We start from the raw sequence: 25,410 nt of genomic DNA on the forward strand, positions 1-25,410 counted from the left end.
CAGATAAGAGGAGACTACTATAATTCCAAAGTATTCATTATGTTATAGCACGCATTTTCCATAGGGGCGGAACTGGTTCTTAGAGGAAAAGGGGCAGGGCAGGGGGGTATGAAAAAAATCTTCCATATTAAAATGGTTTGCGTTGCTCCAAAGCTGAGCCCTACTTGACAAAAACCTTACTCCTCAGTATTTAATTCCTCTCATTGGGTTTTCTTGGGTATCCCACAAGCAACATTAATATGGAAGATACAGTAAATGTGTGCAAGAACACTGCTATAAAACTATGGCAACAGATGGCTGTGATTGGAAGACTCTATCCGTTGCTAGATCTCCAAGTCACATTGAATGGGAGGCCATTTGACTGCCTTGTGGCTGATCTTTAGAGCTTCTGTGTGTAGCTTAGGCTCTGATAATTAAACAAAAATAGTTTATATTTTACTATTTAATTCAAAAGGTTATTTAACACATCATTAGTTATGGTAAGTACTCAAAAGACTAGGCGTGGTGGCTCACACCTGAGGCCAAGGCAGGAAAATCACTTGAGGCCAGGAGTTCAAGATCAGCCTAAGCAACATAGAGAAACTGTCTCTAAAGAAAACAAAACAAAATAAAACAAAAATTAGCCAGGCAAGGTGGTACGTGCCTGTAGTCCCAGCTACACTGACGGCTGAGGTGAGAGGATCACTTGAGCCTGGGAGGTCAAGTGGTGATGGCGCTACTGCACTCCAGTCTGGGTGACAGAGTGAGACCCTGTCTCAACAACAACAAAAAGTACTCAAAAGAAAAAAATGCTGACAATATCTGACTATCAACTAGATAAAAGTTATTTTCTTATATCAAGGAAAAGTTAAAAGTTAATTCACTAAAAATTATTTTAGCTGGGCGTGGTGGCTCACACCTATAATCTCAACACTTTGGGAGGCCAAAGCGGGTGGATTGTTTGATACCGGGAGCTTAAGACCAGCCTGGGTGACATGGCAAAAACTCGCCTCTACAAAAAAAAAAAAAAAAAAAAAAAAAAGAGCTGAGCATGGTGGCATGCCCTGTAGTCCCAGCTACTTGGGTAGCTGAAGCGGGAGAATCACAGTGAGCCATGATCATGCCACTACACTCTAGCCTGGGCAACACAGCAAGACCCTGTCTCAAAAAATAACAACTGTTTTACTTTTGCTAAAATAAGTTTTGAATGATTTTTATAATTTTTTATTACTATTACTATATGTATAAATTGCTGATTGGCAAATATAATTTGATACACTACAGTTTATGTAAGTAAATAAATAACATTAAGAGTTACCCAGCAGATATAAAGTGAAATGTTAATCATTTTTAAATTTAACTTAAAAATTTTGCTTAGTTATTGATAACCCTGCATCGAAATTTTTAAAAGTAAGCTTTACACTTACTATTTTTATGTATACAGCACAGCTATATACAGTACATAATAATACATATATACAGTATATATATAGTGTATCTGTGGTATTAAAATTTCATGAAGGAACAATTAAGGAAAAAGAAAATATCTAAAAAAGGCCCTTAGTGGAGAGATTAATTTTAAAAAGGTTAAGAAACACTGTTACTACAATATTTATCAGAGGGAATACCAAGCTGACCAAGCCATTCACCTTGGGACTTTATTCCAATTTGCTACAAGTACTAAAGTATCACAAAAGCATCAAAATACCTACCCCTCAAAAAAAGTTAAGTGAACATGAGTGGAGAGAACTTTGCCTTGTGCATACAAGAGAGTGAGGCAAGAGCAGTAAAAACAAGGCAGGGCTAAGTGACTCATGTGATGATTGCTGAAGCTTCTATAAAAACAGTGCCTGTGTTATACCACTATTCCAACTGTGTAGGAATCACTGCTTATTTGTTTAATATGGCTTTGTTTTTTAATTCCTTCAAAGAAGCTAAGAAAAATGATAGTATTTGAAAGCTTGCCTCAAACACAAAAAAGCAGACATCCAGAGGAATCAAAACTGTTTCCATACAGACTAACCAAAGGTCAGAAGCTTAAAAACTTCCAATTTTTTTCAACCTGTTGTCTTCACAATTTCTTTGTTGATGGTAACTAAATGTGGGCATGCTAGAAAGATCTCCCTTTATTGTAGTCCAGAATGTTTTGTATAAATCAAACCAAAAATTGAACACTTTTACTTCAACAAGTTGTTCAATAGATATTTTTCTCATATATTTCCAAGCTCATGTTACACTAAAAACCAGTGTGACGACCAGGGAAACATCACAATTTCACCCATATTTTTTAGCATCTGAAATCTTTCACAGGTGTCCTGAAAGGGGAAAAAGGTCATGAACTCCAGGTCATTAGGTATTACTGTAGCAGAAGGTACTACCCACTGTGTATACAGATGGTACAGGATTAAATGTGCATATTACTTACAAGGTTATTTTTCATTTCACAAAATATATTCTGAGCAGCATGAAAACTAGAATTGTCAAAACTAAAGTTCTAAACTTTCTGTCTCTCCAACAGGGATCTTGTCACAAGTTAAATTCAAGTTTTCTGTAGAACTGTAAATAATCAAAACTGAAATAGGTAACAAGCTAAAGGGGAAAAAAATCACAGGCTCAAGTCAATGCAGCCAATCACACACAAAGCCCATACATTCTACAAGAAATAATTTTTGCCACTGATCTGCCCGGCAACCACATAACTGTTCCAAATACAAAAATGTGGAGAATTTTCCTTGCCCAGAAGTGGTTTTTGAAAAGGATAGATGCATCTTAACATACATAATTAAGTTTGTAACAAACCACAAAAAACGAAGGGGAAGAAGCCTGAAAAAAAGAAAAAGCATATATATATATATATATATATATATATATATATATATATATATGCCATAATAATCTGATCCAAAGCCACTAAAATATTTGGAGTTGAACCCTTTTGAAACTCTTAAAATGCTCTGCAGTCTGCTAAAAAGTTAAAGGTTCTTCTTTTTTTCCCACTCAACATTGACCTTATTCTGTCATCAACTTGACATTCTATCTCAAGTTGTTAACTGCAAGGATGCTCAGCAAATAAGAAATATGTAAGACCAGGGGACCATGGCTTTTCACTCTAGCTACAACTACGGGCTTTCTGGGTGCTTTTGCAGATACTCCACATGCTGCAGAGGACTGCCCCCTGCATAACAAGCAAGGTTACGCTCCAATGTCAACAAAACTCCTTAGGTTAATGCGAAGAACAATCAGATGAATTTCCAGATTTCTTATAACGCACGGAGCCAGGTTTCTCAAAGGTGAATCGAGTTCTGTTCCATTCATCCCTACCACCAAACAAAGCAGTACAAAAGAAAGCTTAGTAGTGTACATTAGAAGGACAGGAAGAAATAGGTATAAGTGCCGATGTAACTGACATATGCAGCAATCTCTGGAGAACAGACTTAGCTCAATTATAACTGCAAAGCCACTAGAGATTTTTAATTATTAAAAAGTAAGCCATATGCCAGAGTAATACCAGACAACTCAGTAATCAAGAATGGCAGGGAACAGTAGTTCTTAATCTGCTTCCACTCTGCTTTTTAATACTCTGAAGACCTTTTCTTAGTTGAAAAAGCTGTATGTAAAATAACAATAAATTGGAGGAAATGATGCAGCTAAACATGCCCCAGTAACAAAATTCCTGTGTTTACTGATTTGCTTAGGAGTCTGAAAAACAATTTTGTTCCTTAGTTGTGGTATGTATGTGTGTACGTGTGTGTATTTTATATACACACACACAAACACATACATATATATTAGATGAAAAACTTAATACCAACTTTATTACTGACTTATTTTGACAAGCCACTTCTTTATACATTGGTTTCTTCAACCATAAACAAAAAAGGATAATCATACTTGCCATTAGATAATCAAAACAGAAATCCCTATGAGAAATGAGGAACCATTATTTGTAATGATACCAATTCTCTCTGGCTTGATGGTTCTTGCAGAAAGCACCCTGAGAAAAAAAGCACTCAGAGCTAGATGTGTGCCCAGGACTCCAAGAGACTAATGCGGCCAATGATGGTGATAGGGGGTGAAAGTAAATCTCCTGCCCTTTTCCAAAGAAAGCCCGTTAGATATACTGAAATACATACTGATTCAGGCTGCTCATGTGTAAAAAGCTTTTCATGTTCATAAATCTTGGACATTTCATACATGGAAAAACTTCAAAAGATTACAGTGTTCTACTATGACAGCCAATGTAGATTCAAAAGGAACCACAAGTCTGAGTCTGTAAATATTCATGCTAAATCAAAAACCAAAATAACAACCTGGCCTAACAAAATTGAACATAAAGATCTACAACCACATCAGAAGTAGTGACAGTTTAGGAATGTGTATTTCCTAATTAAAAAAAAAAATTCTAAACAAAAACAGCAGACATCTACATGTTAGGAAACTAGATACTAAGTATTATATTCTGTATGGGTGCTAAATTATATGGAATTCAAATTATAACATCATAAGTTTAGAATTAGAAAAACCTGACTTTTAAGAAGAAGATCAACACAAATTAGCTGTATCACAAAAAGTTCCAAGTGGCACTATCACAAAATTTTCCAAATGATGAATGCTGTGGCTTCTATCTTCCTAAGGTTTCTTAAATCAGTCTTTTCCTTGGATCCTATGAGCACGATCCAGGCCAAGTCCTCATTATCACTCCTCTACAATGTGCTAAAATCCCTTCCCACCATTCTCTTCACCTCTGCTCTCCATCCCACCCAACCTACATATTGCTGCTAAATTAATCCTTTTGAAGTACAGATCTAATATCACCTACCTGCTTTAAAAGAAGAAAAAAAAGAAGCTTTAAGACTTTTCTCCTAACTAGCTGCAGCCTTTCCCTAGCATTCAAGACTCCAAATATAGTTTCAAGCTCCTTCCTCACCCTATAGCCAAACCACACTACACTGTCTGCTGTGTTTCCAAACACACAGCCTGTGTTTCCTATAGTTAGTTTGCCTTGCTTCCCCTGTCTCTACCTATTCTTCCAAAGGCCCATCTCACTTTGCAGAAACTCCCTATTGTTTTTCTGGATGCCCTGAAGAAGTTGCACTTTCTTCCTCTTTGGAAACATCAAGACTATCATTTTAACATCTTGGTTTGAGGGTCGGTATGTGGTGGTCTTTTCCCTGGCTGGTTGCTTGACAGCAGCACCTGTGTCCTACTTATCATTGTCTTTTCTGAAGTCTGCCTTATAACTAGGAACTCACACTCTTCTGATAAATAAATATCTAAGGAACTGACTGAAGCAGGAGAAGTCACAATATTAAGATACCAGTTTACAGAAATATTATCCATCTAAAGGTTACGCAAAGCGTCACATCCACCACAAGCTATGCTCTCATTTACCATTTCAGCTCTTTGCAACCTTTCAAGTATGAAAGAAATTGGACCTCACATTCAGGACGCAATCTGCATCGAATTTTTATCTAGCTAAACTGTTTAAGAAATAAGATTTCTGAAAAGACTGTGCATGGAAGGAAAAGAAATGCTTCACATCAGCTTACAGGTTGCCATAAGCCTGGATGACCTGGTCTTAAAGCAAAATTCTAGGATGGTAAACTGGTGAATGAGTACATACAAGCACTAAAAAGGCAGACAACACTGGCAAGGATACTGGGAGGCAGAAGCTGTGGGGTCAACATGCATGACCCGGCTCCGGCTTCTTTAACTTGCCTAACCCCAGTTCCCTCACTCACAAAACCGGGCTCGTGGGCTGGATGAACTCCAAAATCCAGTTCTAACATCTAGAACTCCACAAGCATAACACATGTCTGCATTTTATTATTTCTCATGGAAAGTGGGTAAGAAACAACTTCCTGCTTATTTAATCTCTCATTTATTTAAAAAAAAAAAAAAAAGAACCACACACATCTTCAATCTAAGAAAACCCATAGATTTCAGGGTTATTTTCAAAGGAGTCTCAAAATGAAAACAAAAACAAAAATTAAACAACCACCAACAAAAACAATCCCTGAGGACTAATAAATAAAAGAAAAAAAAATATTACCCCACCAAATCTCACTACTAACTATTAAATAACACTTCAAAAGTAAATGTTGTGTTAGAAATTTAAGATGCCAAATAGAGTTATAAAGCACAGTGAGGTAAACGGTAGGAATAAGTGGTGAAATATTTCTCTCAAGTTGTTTCTGGACCTTTCATCTAACAAAATAAATTTAGATTGAAGCTGCAGAAATATGAAAAGCAAAAATTTCAGAGTTCCTTGGATAATCAGAAACTATTAATAGAATATTAGGAGCACATATATACCATTTAGTTAGCCTAGCTTAAACTCTCCAACAAAGATTTTACTGTACTTGGGATTTTATACACAAGGATTCCCACCCTTGCTCTGCAAACTTTATGACTTGATTAACATGTGTGAAATCTTTCAGAATAACTTCTGAGGTTTTTGTTTTTGTTTTCTTTTTTCTTTTGTCTTAAAGCCATCAGACAGGCAGCTTTTGAGTGCAAACCATCACTTTAGGTCTTACCAGCTTCCAGTTAAAACTTCTGGGTTCACCATGTGCTGATGGCTTAAAGGTGCCAGTAACTAGGGGTTACAGCTCAGTTGGAACAAAAGTATACTGTGCAGCACTTACGAGAGTTCTGAAAAGTGTTTTCTTAAAATGCTGGAGGGAAAGGGGATATTTTCTGGATAATATTGACAATTAATTGAAATAAAACTCTCCCTTTCTTTCTAAAATCCCAAATCAAAACTACCAACTTCATCAAAAACAAGGTGTAGCCTCTTCCTGACACTGTCACTAACTCTGGATTCGGCTCATCTATCTTACCTTCTGATGCTTTGATCACATATCCCCCCTTGTCTTCACCAGGAGGCACATCGAGCAACTGCATAATTCTGTCCAGCAGCCCATGAATGATCTCAAACCCAGGATTCTTGTTGTAATAAACAGCACAGAGATGTCTGTAGTTTTTTGCACCTACATCTAGAAAAATAAAGGAACTGGTCACAACGCTGTATTAACCATTGCTTAAGAAACTGATTTACCCCAATACAAACTTAGAAAAAGTCAACAACAAAGAAAACCAAATATTAAACATTCAGAGAAGGATTCAACCTCAGAAATGCAAAATAAGATAAAATAGTCTTTTTTCAGCTTATCAAATTCCCTAAGGTGTTTTCTTTGGGGGAAAGAGTGAAAAACCCTCAATGCTGACCAGGGAAAATAAGGCTTCACTGAGGTATAACTTGGTAAAATTCTTTGTAAACAATTTACCAATATATCAGAGCCTTAAAGCTTCATACTCTCTTATTCATAATATTAATACTACCCAAAGGAAATAATACTAAATTCAAAACGGCTTTATGTAGAAAGACATTTACTACAACATTATTTCCAATAGTAAAATTATAAACAACCTATATTAGGGATGGCTACATAAAGTACAGTGCAATCACTCATCAGGATACTAAGCGGCTATTAGAAAGCATCTTTATGATGGTTTATCATAACACAGCAAATACTTATCATAGTAAATGAAAATTAAAAAGAGACCACAAGGTTCAAAAAGAGGCAAAACTAAATTACATTGTTTAAAGAACAAACATAGATTGGAAAACTGTGAAGCAAGTAAGGTAATGACTATGACCAAAGTTAGGCTAACAATTACCCTAGGTTAAAATGAAGAATCTGTGATGGGGAGGGGTCATATAAGAAGCTTAGGATACTGGCAATGTTCCATTCTTAATGTGGCTGATGGTTACACTAGTGTGTACTTTGTAATATTTTAAAAACTACCTACGTTGAATACATTCTTCACAAAGCATAAAAAAAGCAGAATACTAAAGTTTATGAAGCTATGCTACCACATGGGTGAATCTTGAGGACATTATGCTAAATTAAATAAGCCACTCACAGTAGGACAAATACTGCATGATTCCATTTATATGAAATATCTAAGTCATGAAACTCAGAGAAACAGAAAGTAGAAAGGTAGCTGCCAGGGGTTGGAGGGAAAGGGAATGGGGAATTGATATTGAATGAGTATAAAAGTTTAGCCATGCAAGATGAAAAGTTCTAGAGACCCACAACAACGTGCACATAGTTAACACTACTGTAACTGTGCACCTCTAAAAGTTTACTAAGAGGGTAGCTCTCATATGTTTTTTACCACAATAATAATAATTTTTTAAAGTATATGAAGAATAGGGCCAGGCAAAACAGCTCATGCCTGTAATCCCAGCGCTTTGGAAGGCCAAGGCAAGAGTTTGAGACCAACCTGGGCAACATAGCAATACCCCATCTCTACAATAATAATAATAAGAAGAAGAAGAAGAAGAAGAAGAAAAACAGAATCACAACTACATAAATATAGCCATAAGCCAAAAAACCCCATGAACAGAGAAAAAGACTGAAAAGAAATATACCTAAATGTTAACAGAGGTTATGTTTGGGCAAGGATAATTTTTTCCAACTTTTATTTACTTCCCAGTTTTTCCATGATTAGTATATATTATTCTACTTTGAAAACTAAAACAAACTTACAAACTCAATATTTCATTTTATTTCACTTTATTTTTTGAGATAGGTTCTCACTCTGTTGCCCATCCTGGCGCAACCACAAATAATATAAAAGTGCACTGCAGCCTCAACTTCCTGGGCTCAAGCAATCCTCCCACCTTAGCCTCCAGGGTAGCTGGGACCATAGGCACATGCCACCACACTCGGCTAATTTTTTAATTTTTTGCAGAGACAAAGTCTCACTCTGTTGCCCAGGCTGGACTCTGGGCTCAAGTGATCCTCCTGCCTCAGCCTCCCAAAGTGCTGGAATTAAGGTGTGAGCCACTGTGCCCAGCTAAAGGCAATATTTTAAAAAAGAATTCCAACAGTCCAAATGAACACTGATAACAAACTGGTACATCCATACAGTAGGATACCACACAGCAACAAAAAGGAACAAACTGTAGATAGACTTGACAACCTGGATGACTCTCAAAGGCATTATGCTGAAAGAAAGAAGGCTCTCAAAAGGCTACAGACAGTATGAGTCCATTTATATGACATTCTGGAAAAGGCCAAACTTATGGGAACAGAGAACAGATAGTAGTTGTCTGGGATTAGGTATGGGAAAAAAATGCAACTAAAATAAGGCGTTTTTAGGGTGATGGAACTTTTTGATCTTGTAGTGATAGTTATAATCATCTAAACCTCTCTCAATTTACAAATCTAATGTGATCTTCAATAAAAATACCAATAGAATTGAAAAAAATTACATAAATTGATTCTAAAGTTCATATAAAAAAACAATAGTGATAGACGGAGACTACTAGATATTAAAATTTATACATCTACAGCAATTAAAACAGTGGCAATAATTTGTGAGTAGTCATATAGATGAGTGGAACAGAACAGTTCAGAAACAGATCTAAATACTTAAAAGAATTGAGAATATGATAAAGGTGGCTTTTCTTTTTTTTTTTTATACCATATTATCCAGTAATTCTACTTCTTTTTTTTTTTAATTTTATTATTATTATACTTTAAGTTTTAGGGTACATGTGCACAATGTGCAGGTTTGTTACATATGTATACGTGTGCCATGTTGGTGTGCTGCACCCATTAATGAGAGAAGTGATATCTTTATGATGCTGCGTATTTCCATGAAAGAACGTGGTGTATCTTCCCATTTGTTTGGGTCTTATTTCACCTCTCATTAGCATTTTAACATTTTCTACAAATAATATTTCTTGTGTTTATTCCTAAGTATGTTATCATTTATGTTTTGTGCTATTATAACATGGGTCTTTTCTTCCCTTAGAGCTTGAAATTAGACATATTGTATCTATAAAAGCTATTGATTTCTGAAAATTAATTTATTAAATTTTTATTTTGTAAAAAGAAAAATCATCTAAACCTGTAACAAAACTCATTTTTAAAAAGAAGTACCTAAGTATAGAGAGGAAGACTGAAAGTCAGCAGTCATCATTTAACTTTATAACACTTGTGGCCCTTCAATACATTCTGGAGACCGCTGCTCTAACACAAACATAGAACGAATGCTGGCCTCATTTTGCTTTTCAAATTAAAAAGAGAAAAAACAAACTAATATCTGAGGGAATAAACTGAAAATAGAAAGCTGCTTCATGTTAGCATACATTGAGCAAAACTTCTTCCACGGATTTACTCCCATAGGTAAAAGCTATTAGCAATAGTTGACATAAAATACAGAATGCCTTTTATCTTCTAGATATCCAAGTAAAACATGAATATTTTAAGACACTGTACTCTAATATTAAAATAATATAAAAGTAAGCACATAAATGGAGGAAAACGAAAACTAACATTAACTGTTAATCTGTGGTATCGATTATCTGGCACATGCTAGGTACTATCTGTCAATTTATCTACAACCTTATTTAATTCTCAAGACAACCATGCAAAGTATTATTATTCCTATAAAACAGATGGAGAAACAAAGCTCAGAATGATTAAGTAACTTGCCCAAAGTCAAACTAATTGGCTGGAGCTAATACGATTAATTATATTGCTAATAAGTTACAAAACCAGGATTTGACCAGAATTGACTGACTGTAAAACCCATGCTCTTTCCACTAATAGGGTACACCCAAAAACATTTAAATGAAAACAAACAATATAAGGGCAAGCTTATGTATGGCTATATATCCACTTAATATGGTCAAAGATGTGCATTGTTGAGGCCAGGCGCGGTGGCTCACGCCTGTAATCCCAGCACTTTGGAAGGCCAAGGCAGGCGGATCACGAGGTCAGGAGATTGAGACCATCCTGGCTAACATGGTGAAACTCCGTCTCTACTAAAAATACAAAAAAAATTGGCCAGGCGTGGTGGCGGGCACCTGTAGTCCCAGCTACTCGGGAGGCTGAGGCAGGAGAATGGCGTGAACCCGGGAGGCAGAGTTTGCAGTGAACCGAGATCACGCCACTGCACTCCAGCCTGAGCAACAGAGCGAGACTCCGTCTTAAAAAAAAAAAAAGAGATGTGCATTGTTGAAATGTTTTTTATATGATAAACAGATGTTTTATTTTCAAAAGTTTTTGTGAAACTTAAGAATTCCATTTAAGCAACTGAAATAAATTATTTTTAAGAGTCAGTGAAGTTTCTAGCCATGAACAGTATTGTTACTTATGGAACGTATATTCTGAGTTGAACTTCGGACTGAACAGATACAAAGAAATAACTGCCCTTGCCATTTAACATTTCTCAGTACACACTATATTCAAGGCGCTCTAATCTAGATATTCTTTGATGATAGAGGTCAAAGCCAGTACAAGACATCTACAACCTAAACCGTCAGTAATTCTTCTTTGTTTCTCTGAGACAGGGTCTCACTCCAGTAGCCCAGGCTGGAGTGCAGCAGCATGATCTTGGCTCATTGCAGCCTTGACTTCCCAGGCTCAGGCGATCCTCCCAACTCAGCCTCCTGAGTAGCTGGGAGTACAAGCACACATCACCATGCCCACTGATTTTTTTTTTGTATTTTCAGTAGAGACAGGGTTTTACCATGTTGCCCAGGCTGGTCTCGAACTCCTGGGCTCAGGCAATCTGCCTGCCTCAGCCTCCCAAAGTGCTAAGACTACAGGCATGAGCCACCATGCCAGACCTCAATAATTATTTTCTGAGTAAATGCCTACAGCCTAAAAAGAAGATAAGCACACACAAATAGCTATTAAACAGGGTCAGGAGCAGACAGTGGGCCATATCTATGCCAGCTGAGGTAAGCGAGGAGCATACCACTGTCACCTCCATCATTTCCATTTTTAAAGATAAAGAAATTTGGTATCTAAAAGCTATAAGTCGACATTAAAATCAGACAGGCACAAAACCTCACTAAACCAACCATATTCATAAACTAAAATGAAGAGCCTGATTCCACTGTAGGAATACAAACTTTCTCTCTCTCTCTCTCTCTCTCTCTCTCTCTCTCTGTGTCTCCCTTTCTTTCATTCTCTCCCTCTGAAGGGAAAAAAATGAAACGAAACAGAACTAAATTATCCCTTTCATACTACTGACTTGCTTCTGGGTATTTTTGCCATGTGGTACCCATTTGCTGGTGTGGATGTCACATGCTTCCACTTTAACACACAGGCACGTATTGAAACAACTTTGGAGTTCCATTTTTGCTGCAAGAGAAGAGCCCAACAGTAATACTACCATTAAGAGAGAGCTTAGCAACTAAACTGGAAGCTTTATTTTGGTAATCTTTGCCAAATTCCAGTACTTTTTTCCTGATTTCTAAATTATGTAAAACTTTTATATTTCTGATATGAGCAGCAACATCTGGATTAAAAATTTAGAATTTTAAAAAACAAATTAAGTAAACTCGTGATGAGAATAATAAAATCACAATTAAAAAATATAGAATTTAGGCCAGGCACAGTGGCTCAGGCCTGTAATCCCAGTACTTTAGAAGGCCGAGGCAGAAGGATCACTTGAGCCCAGGAGTTTCAGACCAGCCTGGGCAACAAAGTGAGACTCCATCTCTACAAATAAATTATTTAAAAAAATGTAAAGATTAGCCAGGCACACTGGTGGTGTCATGTGCCTGTAGTCCCAGCTCCTTGGGAGGCTGAAGTGGGAGGATCCCTTGAGCACAGGAGTTCGAGATTGCAGTGAGCTATGATCATGCCTGAGTGACAGAGTGAGACCCTGCCTCAAAACAAAAACAAAAACAAAAGAGAACTTAAAAAATTTATACTCTATTTCATTCAAGAAAGGTTTCAGGATGTTTATAGCATACACATACAATAATGAACTATATATTTTTAGATTTAATTTTGCAATATTTTTAAGAAAAGCCTGATTTCTAGGGCTTTGTATTAAGCCCACCGTAATAATTAGATTAACCTCATTATTTAGGCGCCCCCTCCCAACTCCACACTGATTGGCTGGCTTTTTACATTTCCCAAGGGTTATTGCTCTCTCCGGACTTACTTCCTCATATCTTGCTAAGATACTCCCTCTACTGTAGCTGAACTGAATCAAATGAGAAAATAACCACGAACTCATTTCCACCCATTCCTCCTTGAAATCGCTGGGTATAGTAACATTCCCATTTCCTAGTATGTTGCACTAAGAGACCATACTACATCATAGAAAGTCCACTGACTACACACCACAAAATAAGAACTATTTAAAAGTCATGCCAAAGCTGGGGTTTGTTGGAAATGCCTCAGTTCTTTTATAACTCAGTTAACAGACTGCTTGTGTCATGCCATCAAACAATTCTGCTTTTTAAATGGGCCTGGCAAGTATGTCAGCCTAAATTATCTATGTATTTCACAGACTTCAAAGTACTGCCTGGAGAAGGCTGATCTAAGCTGCACAAAGGAGGGGCAGCTAGCTACAATTCTATAAGATGAAAGAACACGCCAAATGATTTTTTAACAGAAAAGAAAAAGGAATGGTACATGATGTCCCCTTGTAAATGACTATTACATATAACTCAAATTTTTCAAATAGGCTCCTGTTTGGTATAGATCTTCTTCCACCAAAGTACCAATGATTAAAAACTAAGGTGTTTGGTTATGTTATCATACATGGCACAGACTGGAAAAGAGCAGAGTCTTCCAGAGAAACTTTCCACTCCTATTCTCACATGCACCTAAAAGCCCAAAGAAAGATGCTAGGAGAAAACCTATTGGGAGACCAAAACAGCTTCTAGAATAATCAGAGGCTGATGTGGAGCTTGAGGTTAATAGTCTGGCCAAATTCAGAAAATAAAACAAAGCAACTTGATTCTTCTATTCCATCCAACAAATTTATTTCACATTGGAACCCACAAGACTATAATTTATATTGCAAATTTTACACATCTCCTGAAGAATTTCAGTGCAGGCCTAAATGATTCACAAATGCAACAAGAATCTTGTGAAGACATAATGCCTCCAAAAATCATATCAAATGTGGATAAACAGGAACCTTTCTCTTGGTAGGATGCTACGTTTGTAAAAAATCCTTTTATGAAGAGAATTCAACAAATTATCACACATTTAGATGTTTACACCTATGGAATGATCAATTCTAGTTCTAAAAATACCTATTTGTATAAAGGTACAAGGACATTTCTTGCAACAGACATAGTTTAGCAAAAGTTTGGTAAAAATCTAAACATTCATAACAATCTAAGCAAATAAATTATAGTACATTGATATGATGGAAGATTATCCAGCCATTAAAAAGAAATGAAGTTGATAGAATGTGCTCAGAGGAGAAACGAGGTGCAGAACAAGACAGGTAAAGTATATCCCATTTGTATAAACACTAAAAAGTATTTATCCATTATCTATGGCTGTAAATAAAAGCATAACATATGCTTGTATAAGCACAGAAAAGGGCCGGCAACTAATTCTAAGAGTAGAACTAAGGAGAAGTTGGATATTTAAAAAAAAAAAAATAAGAAAAGATTAGAATTGCTTTTAAATTAAAAATACATATTCATGAAAGGTCTTAAAACATCACAAATATATTTTCAATTTTTTTAAAAAAAATAAAGCTTAAGAACAATTTTCCTTAAAATGCCCTCCTATATTATAGCACCAAAGTACAGACCTTCCTTTTTAAAATAGTGCTGAAAAGCCAAGAAACAAATATGAGGAAAAATCTATGACCTTCTCAATGCATGAAGGAAAAAGTACGTCCTTGTGGGTTGGCTTTTATTTAGTTAATGTAAACCTGGAATGGATTTTTTACCTATTAAAAAAAAAACACAATATTCAATGCATGACAGGACACATTATACTCACGTTAGCAGATCTTAACTATGTGGAACCAAATGTACTAAAATAACTTTCTGTATTAAAAATGATGTATTTACACAGTTAAGATGCCATCACGTATGCAAATGTGTTACTTCAAAAATTGTTAATGTCAATGCTCCTTACACCCATATTTTTTGAATTATTAATTGGAAATTCTACATGCCAAAAATATGAAATGGTGAAATTAAATTAATCCAGACTGATGACATAAGCTCTCTTTGGAAAACCACATTCCACATGTGGACGCTAGATAATCCTCCATTATTTGAGGGCTCCAGAATTACTGGATAATTTCTCAGAACTGAAGTATTTCACAAGCCCACAATGAAAATGCTTTTATTGAGTTATTTTTAAGCATAGAGTTACACAAAAACCTTTAAAGATCTGACCGCTATATTTTCGTAACTTATAAGACAGATACACAAACACCAACATACATATATGATACAAACCAACAGCAAATTGAAAGAACAAACCAAATCATAAAAGAACAGTGAATTAGGTTTGTTCTGTGATGGCCTTGGTGGTCAAGGGAGGAGAAAGGAACAAGAATCTTAAACATATATTGTGACTAAAGTTTAAAAAAAAATTCTGTATTTCTACATCCAAATTAAGCAGGTAAGAAGAAGTAGATCATTTGCTCATTTAGAAAAGTTTCAGGGAAAATGTGAAATTTTAAAAAGTATTTTGTCAGTGATTTGAGGGGTAGAGGAAATGTAGCTTGCACCAGGACTACAGCAATGCTTTAGAGAAAGTTAAGAATGCTCTGAGCAAAAAGTGAAGGCTTAGCCTGCTTCATGAAGAAAGTGACACTAACTGGAGCCCTATGAACGGTCAAGAGGCTTTAACCTATCCTATTCCATCTATGTTTATTAAAATCCAACATTTTGTAAATGTAGTAGTTATAAACAAAATGCATGGCAATTTGATTTTCAGGGTTCTCCACAGATATATGTCAAATTGACAATTGGAAGATTGTATCTTACTAAATCTAAATCACCCTCTTACATTGCAAAGCCAAACCAATCTTTCTTTGGCTCTTGTTCCTTTTACACTTAAACTCACTCAACCCAGTGATATGTTTTCTCTTGCCATTTCAGAGAGATTCTATGTATATACATTGGCAGCTTCAGTGACCATAAAGGAATAAACTGCAATTACAGAAGTCAATCTGTGTTTAAGAAAAAGCCTGAATATTGGATTTTGCAAAATACAGTTGCTTTTCTGGGCATAAGGATTAGGAATTCACAATTAGGTCCTTTGTTCCCCAGAAGTCATTTTTCTTTTAAACTATTTTGTTCATAGTTTAGTTGTTCCTGACATTTAACAGAAAAAATTAAAATGTTAAGGATTGAAACCAATCACCAACCAATAGCTCACACAGCAGCCTGATATGGCAGCTTCAATGCTGCGTCTGCTGACTTCCTTGTTATCAACTGAAAAATTTACCCCACAGCAGAGTCTGCATTCAACTTCTCATTCCAAAAGCATATGCCACTCTGCCCAACAAAATGCATAAATCATCTGAGTCCCTTGAGTCATGACTAATTTCTTAAAATGTTGCAGCAACTTCATATCTAGAGTCTCAATAAATGCAGTGGTTGGCTCAGCCTCAAAGAACCTGAATGTGTCTGATTTAGAGTGGAAGTCTTAATGCTCAAAAAGTGTGCCTGATGCAGTCTCTAAACTGGCAGCCTGACGGCCCCATACAACACGGATGGTCAGTCAAAAAAGCCTACATTAGAATAAGAAACTGTCCAACGAGGTCAAGCATGAAAATAGGGCTAGGAGTCTTTCATCTACTCTTACAGGAATACTGGTCACATAAAATGTGTGGGAGGCATATCGAAATCCAGTATGGATTCTATTTTCATTTTGGAAGACATGCTTGCCCACCCCAAATTGATACAAGGCTGGGAAGGTTGGGTTTTTCCTTAATATTAGAAAACAAGTTAATGGCAACTGTTGCTCCCTTCTGAGCTACCAAGGGGCAACTGGTACATTCTCTCAGCATTATCTGTAAGAATCTGCTCACAGGTTTGTCTCCCTTAAGACTGGCAACTCTTTCTCTGGTATTCTAAAGCAGTCTCTAGCAATGAAAAAGAACTTAAAAATCTTTCCCACCAATGTGCTGTGTTGAATGAAACTGCCTTGCTCATTCTTGCCACTCTATCTCTACTCTTTCGGACCAGTAGTTTAGGTACTGCTCCCACCAATGAAAATCTGAGGAATTTTCACATCAACTGGAAAACTATGGTTTAGACTTTTTTCTTCAAAAAAGTTTCATTATTTAGAAGGAAATCGCTAATGTGAATCCAACAGAGAAAAATGGTTACTGGTTTGAGAAACAGTAAAAACATGTTAATTCACTCAAAAAAAGTAGGTGACGAATTACTCAAAAAACAACATTCCTGTTTCCATAAATAAATTCCCACATTCGTCTGTTTTGGTTTTCTTATTCTAAAAATAAAAAATAAAAAAAATAGAAAATAAAAATAAAAAAAAAAGCATAACAGAACCAATTAAGTCAAAAGTTAGGATAAGAATTGGCCCTGAGTGTCTCAGCAAGGTGACATTAGCCCTTTAATGGACAGCTAAGGCTTTCAGGTCATTCTAGTAAAAAATTCCCATAAACCAGGATGCTAAATTATCTGAGCTTAGGAATTGTAAATATCTTAACAACAAGAGCAAACACCAACAGTTCTTATTACGTGGCTAGAACTTTTCAAACTGCAATTTCATTTAATCCTTATAACATATCAATGAAATAAGTGCTATCATTATTCCCACTGTACAGATGAGAAAGCTGAGCCACAGAGAGAATAAACAAATTATCCGAATTTAAGCAGCTGGTAAAGGCAGAACCATGACTCAAAGCCAAGCACTCTGGCTGCAGAGTCTCTCTATGGAACCGTGGTGCTTTGCTGCGTCCCCTGTTGTCCTCTATGTACAGCAGATGACAAGTAGGGAATCCATATGTACATTTTTAGAATACTCCATCAGAGAAGCTCATTTTGTTATGAAACAAAATCCAGGCCTACCTAAACAGAAAACATACTCCAAATAAACTAAAGCAAACCTATGTTTTCAAGATGGTGGACTTACCAAGCACATTTACCTCCCTTCATTTCTCAAATCCCATTGATGATGGAAAACTTTAAAAAAAAAGAATAAAGAAGAATGGTACAAGACAACAGGCAAAAGTAATACCAGAAATGAATCAATGGAGAAAATAGAGTGGTGTAATTATAACAAAAGACAGATATAGAAGAGGTTTCCTACAGAAATAGAACTATCCTTCCCAACGAAACAAAGTACTGCAGAAACGCAAATCTAAAAGATATATGAACTGAGTTTCTGGGATAATCACCTAAGTAATTTGTTCTTTCTTTCTTTCCTTTCTTTCTTCTTTTTTTGGGGAGGGGGGGTGCGTGGGGGAGACAGGGTCTTACTCTGTTGCCCAGGCTGGAGTGTAGTTAGTGTAAACATAGCTTACTGTAGACTCAACCTTCTGGGCTCAAAAGATTCTCCCACCTTGGCCTCCCAAAGTGCTGGGATTACAGGCATGAACCAACACGCCTGGCCACCTAGGTGATTTGTTAGAAGATGGCCTATAGCACTAGCACTTAAGAACAGCTCTCTCAATAGGAAGTCACCCTAAGCATAAGCCTTCGGGCCAGAAAGAGAAGCAGAGTACAGTCTACACCTGGGCCTTTCCAACAAACACAAATTAAAACAAAAATAGCAAAGGCACCACTACCCAGGACTAAAATACTGCCAAGTGCCCCATCCCTGCAACAGCCCCAGCTTCCTCACCCACACCCTCTGCCCGGTTGTGAGCATGCCCAGCCCCACAGAACCGTGCATGGCCTTCAGGGAGCCCTAGCAATTAGGGAAGAGGCCTACTGCTGAAACAGTATTACAAAACTTTTGAGGAAACCTAGTGTAATTAACCTAACCCTGATTTATAAATGTAACCATATATTTATAAACATGAACAGATCATCAAGGATCAAAACAATACAAAACCCAAAGAAATAAGATGAATGGAAACAACTCAAGGCTAACAGAAAAATTTGACAATGGAATTATATCAAATTCTCAGTTATCTCTACCAGTGGAGGATTTAAGGCACAAGAACACTCAAAACTATTTGCAGCTGGCACTAAACATGTTTTCTGATTTCTATTATAGTAAATTTACCACCTAAAGAAAATTCTACATAGTGATATTAAACACGAACTTTCATTCTCTAAGGATGTGTGACTGAGATCTGTACTATGGCTCCAGCTCCAAGTTCAATATTTTATGCAGCCCTGGGCAAATTACCACTTTCTGTCTTAATTTGCCAATCCATTAAATGGGACAATATTGGGGAACAGATGGAATCCAGCCTTGGCTGGAGAGTTTGCCATGGACAGTAGTAGCTCTGGTCATACCTCTATAATTCCTAAGATAGGTCTATTTACAGTCAATAGTTGTGACTACTTTGGAAAGTTAAGAATAATATGTTTATCCTCTTCAGAAGAAATACAGAATAAGGTCTCTGCTTTTGTCGACTGATTCAAAAGAACACACTCTGAATTCTGCAGAGTCTAGAGTAAGCATCGCTGCATAAACACTGCTAGGAATTGATCTGTTAAATCCAGAAACCAAGGAAACACAGCAATTGAGTCACTTAAGGTATTGCTCACCAAGGGACCAATGCACATATAGCTTCGAACAGTCAGATTTGTATCAGAGACTGGACATGTGGAGTTTGAACAAGACTGAATTCCTTGGCAATCAAGTGGAGGTACTTACTAAATATATACTCATTAAATAACCACCAACCACCACATTCCAAGTGTTGGACCAAGCAACCCACTGTACTAACAAGTCCAGGGCTTACTCAAAAGTAACAAAAACTGGTAAAACACATTAGCAGTCACTGGTACAATGGTAATGGTGGACAGTCACTGCTAAACTAGAATGACATGATATCAAGTATGTTAAGACAATATGCACATAAATCACGCCATATAAGAAAATGTTCCACAGTGCTTGTCAAGTTGAGGTTTTAACAGTAATCTTAATTATTAAATTCTTTGTTGAAAAATGCTTTCCATTAAAAGAAATGAGACATAGCAACCAAATAGCTGGACCTTAAATTCTGATTCAAATAAATTAATCATGAAAATTAAATTTATAAAACAAAACTGAAGTGGTAGTGCTTATCTTTTAGAAATACATACTAAAGTAGTTGGGCGCCAGTGGCTCACGCCTGTAATCCCAGCACTTTGGGAGGCCGAAGCAGGTGGTCAGAAGTTTGAGTCCAGCCTGGCCAACATGGTGAAACACCGTCTCTACTAAAAACACAAAAATTAGCCGGGTGTGGTGGCACATGCCTTTAATCCCTGCTACTTAGGAGGCTGAGGCACAAGAATCACTTGAACCCAGGAGGCAGAGGTTGCAGTGAGCTGATATCAGGCCACTGCACTCCAGCCTGGGTGAAGAGTGAAACTCTGTCTCCAGGAAAAAAAAAAAAAAACATACTAAAGTGTTTGCTGATGAAATGATACAATGTTTATGATTCATATTAAAATAATATGGGAAGTTGATAGTGGTATAGATGAAAGAAGCCTGTCCATGTGTTGGTAACTGTTGAAGATGGGTGCTGGGTACATAGGGGCTAATTATACTATTTTTTCTGCTTTCATGTATAGTTAAGGTTTTCATAATGAAAAAATGTTTTAAATACACAAATCAAATCAAAGGTGACTTATTCTTACCTGTATTAGGATCTTTTATTACAATGTCGGAGATTTCAAACAGTTTCAGTGGAAGGGGCATCTTACGATTTGCTGCTATGGTCTTCAGGAGGCCAGGAAGAAGGGTAGTGCGTGCCACCTACAGGAAAAGACATGAAATTGCACTGACCAAATAGGACCCAAACAAAGACACTTGGTTAAAGACAAAGACTATGGCAGAAAGACTATGGCTTCATAGGAAGACACTTCTGGAAAATGCATTGCCCTAAAATATCCAAGTCACTTTCAATTTTCAATTCCAGGACACTGAAATTGAACGGAAAAGAATTGAAAACATTCTGGCTTCCAAATTTACAAAATGAAAAATCATAAATTTGATTAAAAAATAAACGAGAAACAAATACAACCTAAATATGTTTGCTTATATCTAAGCCTTGGTTATTTTATTCATTATCATTCATTATTTCATTTTTTCTTTTTTTAGAGACACAGTCTCACTCTTTTGCACAGGATGGAGTGCAATGGGCACAATCATAGCTCACTGCAGCCTCAAATGCCTCAAATGGCTCTAGTGATTTCCTGCCTCAGCCTCCCAAGTGGCTGGAACTACAGGTACACACCACTGCACCCAGCTAATTGATTATCATTTTAAAAACTGAAGTTTGCTTTCAAGATTTCAAATGCATGTTTGCAAGTTTTCATATCCTGCCTCATTTCACAAAGTAATTGAAATAGACTACAAGAAATACAAATGTTTAAATAGATTAAATATAGGTCAGGCACAGTGGCTCATGCCTGTAATCCCAAAGCTTTGGGAGGCCGAGGTAGGAGGAACACTTGAGGCTAGTAGTTCAAGACCAGCACGGGCAACATAGCAAAACACCACCTCCACAGATTTAAAAATTAGCTAGGTATGGATACAAGCCTTTAGTTTCAGCTACTCGGGAGGCTGAGGTGGAGAATTGACTGAGCCCAGGAGTTCAAGGTTACAATAAGCTATAATCATACCACTGCTCTCCAGCCTAGGCAACAGAGAACCTGTCTCTAAACAAATAAATAAATAAAACCATAAATAAATTAAATGTGAATTAATCAGAATTAGGACCAGGAAAAATGTAAATGCAATTAAAATATCACAATGAGGAAAACAGAATACAAATATGTAGGTGCTAAAAAATATATACAGCTGCTATGGGTAGGCTGTAACTACAGTTCTAAACTTTTTATTAACTAAAGCAAACGTGAAAGAAAGCATATACAGTCATTTCATTCTTCCTATTCCTAAGAAATGCACACCCTGGTACACTAAAAAAAAGCAAAAATTTCCTGCTTTGTCTGTAAAATATATTTCTCCCTGTAAGCTATACGGAATATATTAGCTTCCAACACATGTTACCAGAAGAGTTTTATAAGCAGTGGTGTAACATTATTGTGAGAGTCTGGGCTCTGCAGTCAGACCCCAAGCACTATTATCTTTTCCCCAGACTACTGCATAACATTCTTAAGCTGGCTTCTGTGCTTCCATTCCTGCCAACTTGTGGCCTATTCTCCATAAGGAGTGGTCCTTTAAGATGGAAATCAGACCATGCAACTCCCCTGGTCAAAAATCTCCAAGAGGTTTCCATTAAATTTTGAATAAAATCCATGGCCTACCTGGGGCCCTATGTGATGTGCCCTGACTCCCTCTCTACCCTCAACCCCTGCTGCTCCCGCAGGCTTACTGCACTCCAGCCACACTGGAGGCCACACTGGTCAGCAAGATTTCCATCCTGGGGCCTCCATGCTTACTCTGCTCATACATTCTTCCTCTAGGTTCACATGTGGCTTCCTTCCTTCCTTCAAGTGTCTGCTCAAATGTTCTCTCCTACAGAGGTTTGCCCTGAACACCCAAGCTAAAACACAGACACTCTTAGATCCTGCACAAGTAACCACAAGACCCTAAATGGAATTGTTAGATTGTGTTTTGAATGAAAAAGAGGACGCCTTTCCCATCACACTCACTATACCAACAAGCTGCTACTCGCCTTCAACTTGGTGCTTCTTAAATATTATTCATTTTCCCCATTGGAGGGCAAGTGCCCAAACCATTCACAAAAACGAAACTACAATGTTAAAAGTTAAAAGGAAATTTAACTTATTGAAATATAATAAACAAACTACTGTTATAGAAAACTTTTCTTAATTTTATCAGTGTATTTTATAGATATGCCTTATTTGCATATTTAAAAACCTACAGAAATACAAAAAATTAAACCTGAATCTGATCAAGCTTCTATATCCAACTACCAATTTACTGGAAATTTAGGGGGCCATTGGAACATATTCAGCAAAATCCTAAATGTAAGAATTCTATAGGACAAATGACTCAGTTTCTTTAATAAACTGAAAGGGAAAGAAAGACGGAAGGATGAGAGGTGCAAGTTGTAGATTAACAGAGACATGAAAAGCATATAAATCAATGTCAATGTATGAACCACATTTGAATCCCAACTCAAACTGTTAAAAAAAAAATTGATGGGAGGCCGAGATGGGCGGATCACGAGGTCAGGAGATTGAGACCATCCTGGCCAACACGGTGAAATCCCGTCTCTACTAAAAATACAAAAATTAGCTGGGCGTGGCGGCGCGTGCCTGTAGTCCCAGCTACTCGGGAGGCTGAGGCAGGAGAATTGCTTGAACCCAGAAGGCGGAAGTTGCAGTGAGCCAAGATTGTACCACTGCACTCCAGCCTGGCAACAGAGTGAGACTCCATCTCAAAAAAAAAAAAAAAAAAAAAAAAATTGACAATTGGGAAAACTAAAACAATGACTGGATATGTGAGGTGATTAAGGAATATTATTGTTAATTTGGAAGGGGTGTGGTAATATTCTGTAAGTTTGTTTATTGTCACTATAATAAAATTTTACATATTTTAGCCAAGTTACATTTTTATCTTGCCCATTCTCCAACATATTTACTATCAAAAAAGAGCCCAAAGTTAAGAATTATGCAGGAGAAGGAATGGATTTAGACAAGAAACTGAGTTATAGGCCCATGAAGAACTTTACATTTAACTTAACCATAAATATAAACCTCTTAGCCAAATTAATGATCGTAGGACTCACCTGTTGGTAAAGCAAGGTAAAATATAGAATCTGTTAGGTCAAAAGACAGGCACTCTCTTTGATCTTTAAGGTACTTTATGCAGAAAGATTGATTCTTAAGTGTGCTAAGCCACAGCTATTTATAGTGACATTTAATGCATTTCTGATTATTTTCCTTCCACTTATATAAAATAGAAAAGACAGGATGTAAATCCTGAAGAACATAACAGTTACCACATCTTAAGAAATCTATCAAGCTTCACTAGGGGAATACAAGGCGAAGAGGGAGGTGGGGGACAAGGGCTGAAAAACTACCTATTGGGTACTATGCTCACTACTGGGTGACAGGTTCAGTCACACTCCAAACCTCAACATCATGCAATATACCTTTGTAACAGACCTACACATGTACTAACTGAATCTAAAATAAAAGTTGACAAAAGGCCAAGCAAGGTGGCTCACACTTGTCATCCCAGCACTCTGGGAGGCCGTGGTGGGTGGATCACTTGAGGCCGGGAGTTCGAGACCAGCCTGGCCAACATGGTAAAACCCCATCTCTATTAAAGTACAAAAATTAGCAAGGTATGGTAGCACACGCCTGTAATCCCAGCTACTTGGGAGGCTGGGGCACAAGAATCGCTTGAACCCAAGAGGCGGAGGTTGCAGTGAGCCAAGATCAGGACACTGCACTTCAGCCTGGGCAAGAGAGCGAAGCTCTGTCTCAAAAAATAAATAAAAATAAAATAAAGTTTTTTTAAAAAGTAATCAAGCTAGATAAGTAAAACTGGGAGAAAAAGGTGCATTTGGAATAAACAAAAATCCATTAAGATTTACTGAAAAATCATTCTATGCAAATGAATTTGAATACCTCTTATTAAAAAGAACACCATGGGCAAACTTTAAAACAATAGGAAACTAGACCTCAGAAAATAAAATATAACAACTCATTACTACAATCCTTCCAAAATTAGTATAAGGATTCTTCAAAGTTCTGACCCTAAGTATAGATAAAGAATTCATATACTTGATATATATTACCAATTAGTTCTTTAATTAGTCTAGCTCTAATCTACAACATTAGTAGGTGGTTCTATAGATAAACTTTAGAATTTTTAAATTTAGTTTTAAACACTTTTAGAACTTTTAGAATTCTTTTTAGAACTAACCCAGTCCCTTATTTTTGTAGAAGTAAAAACCAAAATCCAAAGAAACTATTTCAAATCAGAATTCAGATATTATTTATAATAGCATTAACCTTCTTTAAAATATAACCTTCCAGTTCTAAGATTCCCCTTGATTCTAGAAGACATGATTTTCTCTAAAATCTAGGTTAAAAAACATACAGACTTGCATATGCAAGAGAAACAGAACAAGAGCTTATCAGTATAAAAGAGAACTATTTAAAGTTATTAATAAGCAAAGATGTTATAATCTTAAAATGCCCTCCCTTTATAGTTAATATCCTAATCTATAACACAAATCACTTAATACTCAATATTAAAGTAGTATGATTCTCATTTAAATATTCCTAATCTCTAAATGAAACTGCCAATAAACTTAGACAATTACAATAAAAGACATAAGCAGCACAGTCAAGAACTGATATAATGGGCAATTTCAAAGTGAATGACTTACGAAGGAACTGGGAACAGGTTTTGATTCATTTATTACAAATGAATGGAAAAGAGATGAAATCTGGCTAGGTGCTCATGCCTGTAATCCCAGCACTTTGGGAGGCTGAGGTCACTTTGCGGATCACTTGAGGTCAGGAGTTCAGAACCAGCCTCG

At 36.7% G+C, this 25,410-nt stretch overlaps 1 protein-coding gene across 4 annotated transcripts in view; it reads right to left on the reverse strand.

The window, feature by feature from the left end:
- Window positions 1-25,410, reverse strand: part of FARSB (phenylalanyl-tRNA synthetase subunit beta) — an 83,875-nt gene that overhangs the window by 21,382 nt on the left and 37,083 nt on the right. For 3 of the 4 annotated variants that reach the window (XM_031008582.3, XM_063695241.1, XM_055380555.2), the window contains exons 15-16: window positions 20,561-20,678; window positions 6,822-6,977 (exon numbers count right to left, since the gene is read on the reverse strand). In XM_031008582.3, coding sequence (XP_030864442.2) covers window positions 6,822-6,977; window positions 20,561-20,678 — 274 coding nt within the window. Of the gene's footprint in view, window positions 1-6,821; window positions 6,978-19,998; window positions 20,138-20,560; window positions 20,679-25,410 lie in introns of those variants that run through there. The other variant, XM_063695240.1, reaches the window with a different exon arrangement.

The sequence above is a fragment of the Gorilla gorilla genome, chromosome 11 (assembly GCF_029281585.2).
Source record: "Gorilla gorilla gorilla isolate KB3781 chromosome 11, NHGRI_mGorGor1-v2.1_pri, whole genome shotgun sequence".
Classification (NCBI taxonomy): Eukaryota; Metazoa; Chordata; class Mammalia; order Primates; family Hominidae; genus Gorilla; species Gorilla gorilla.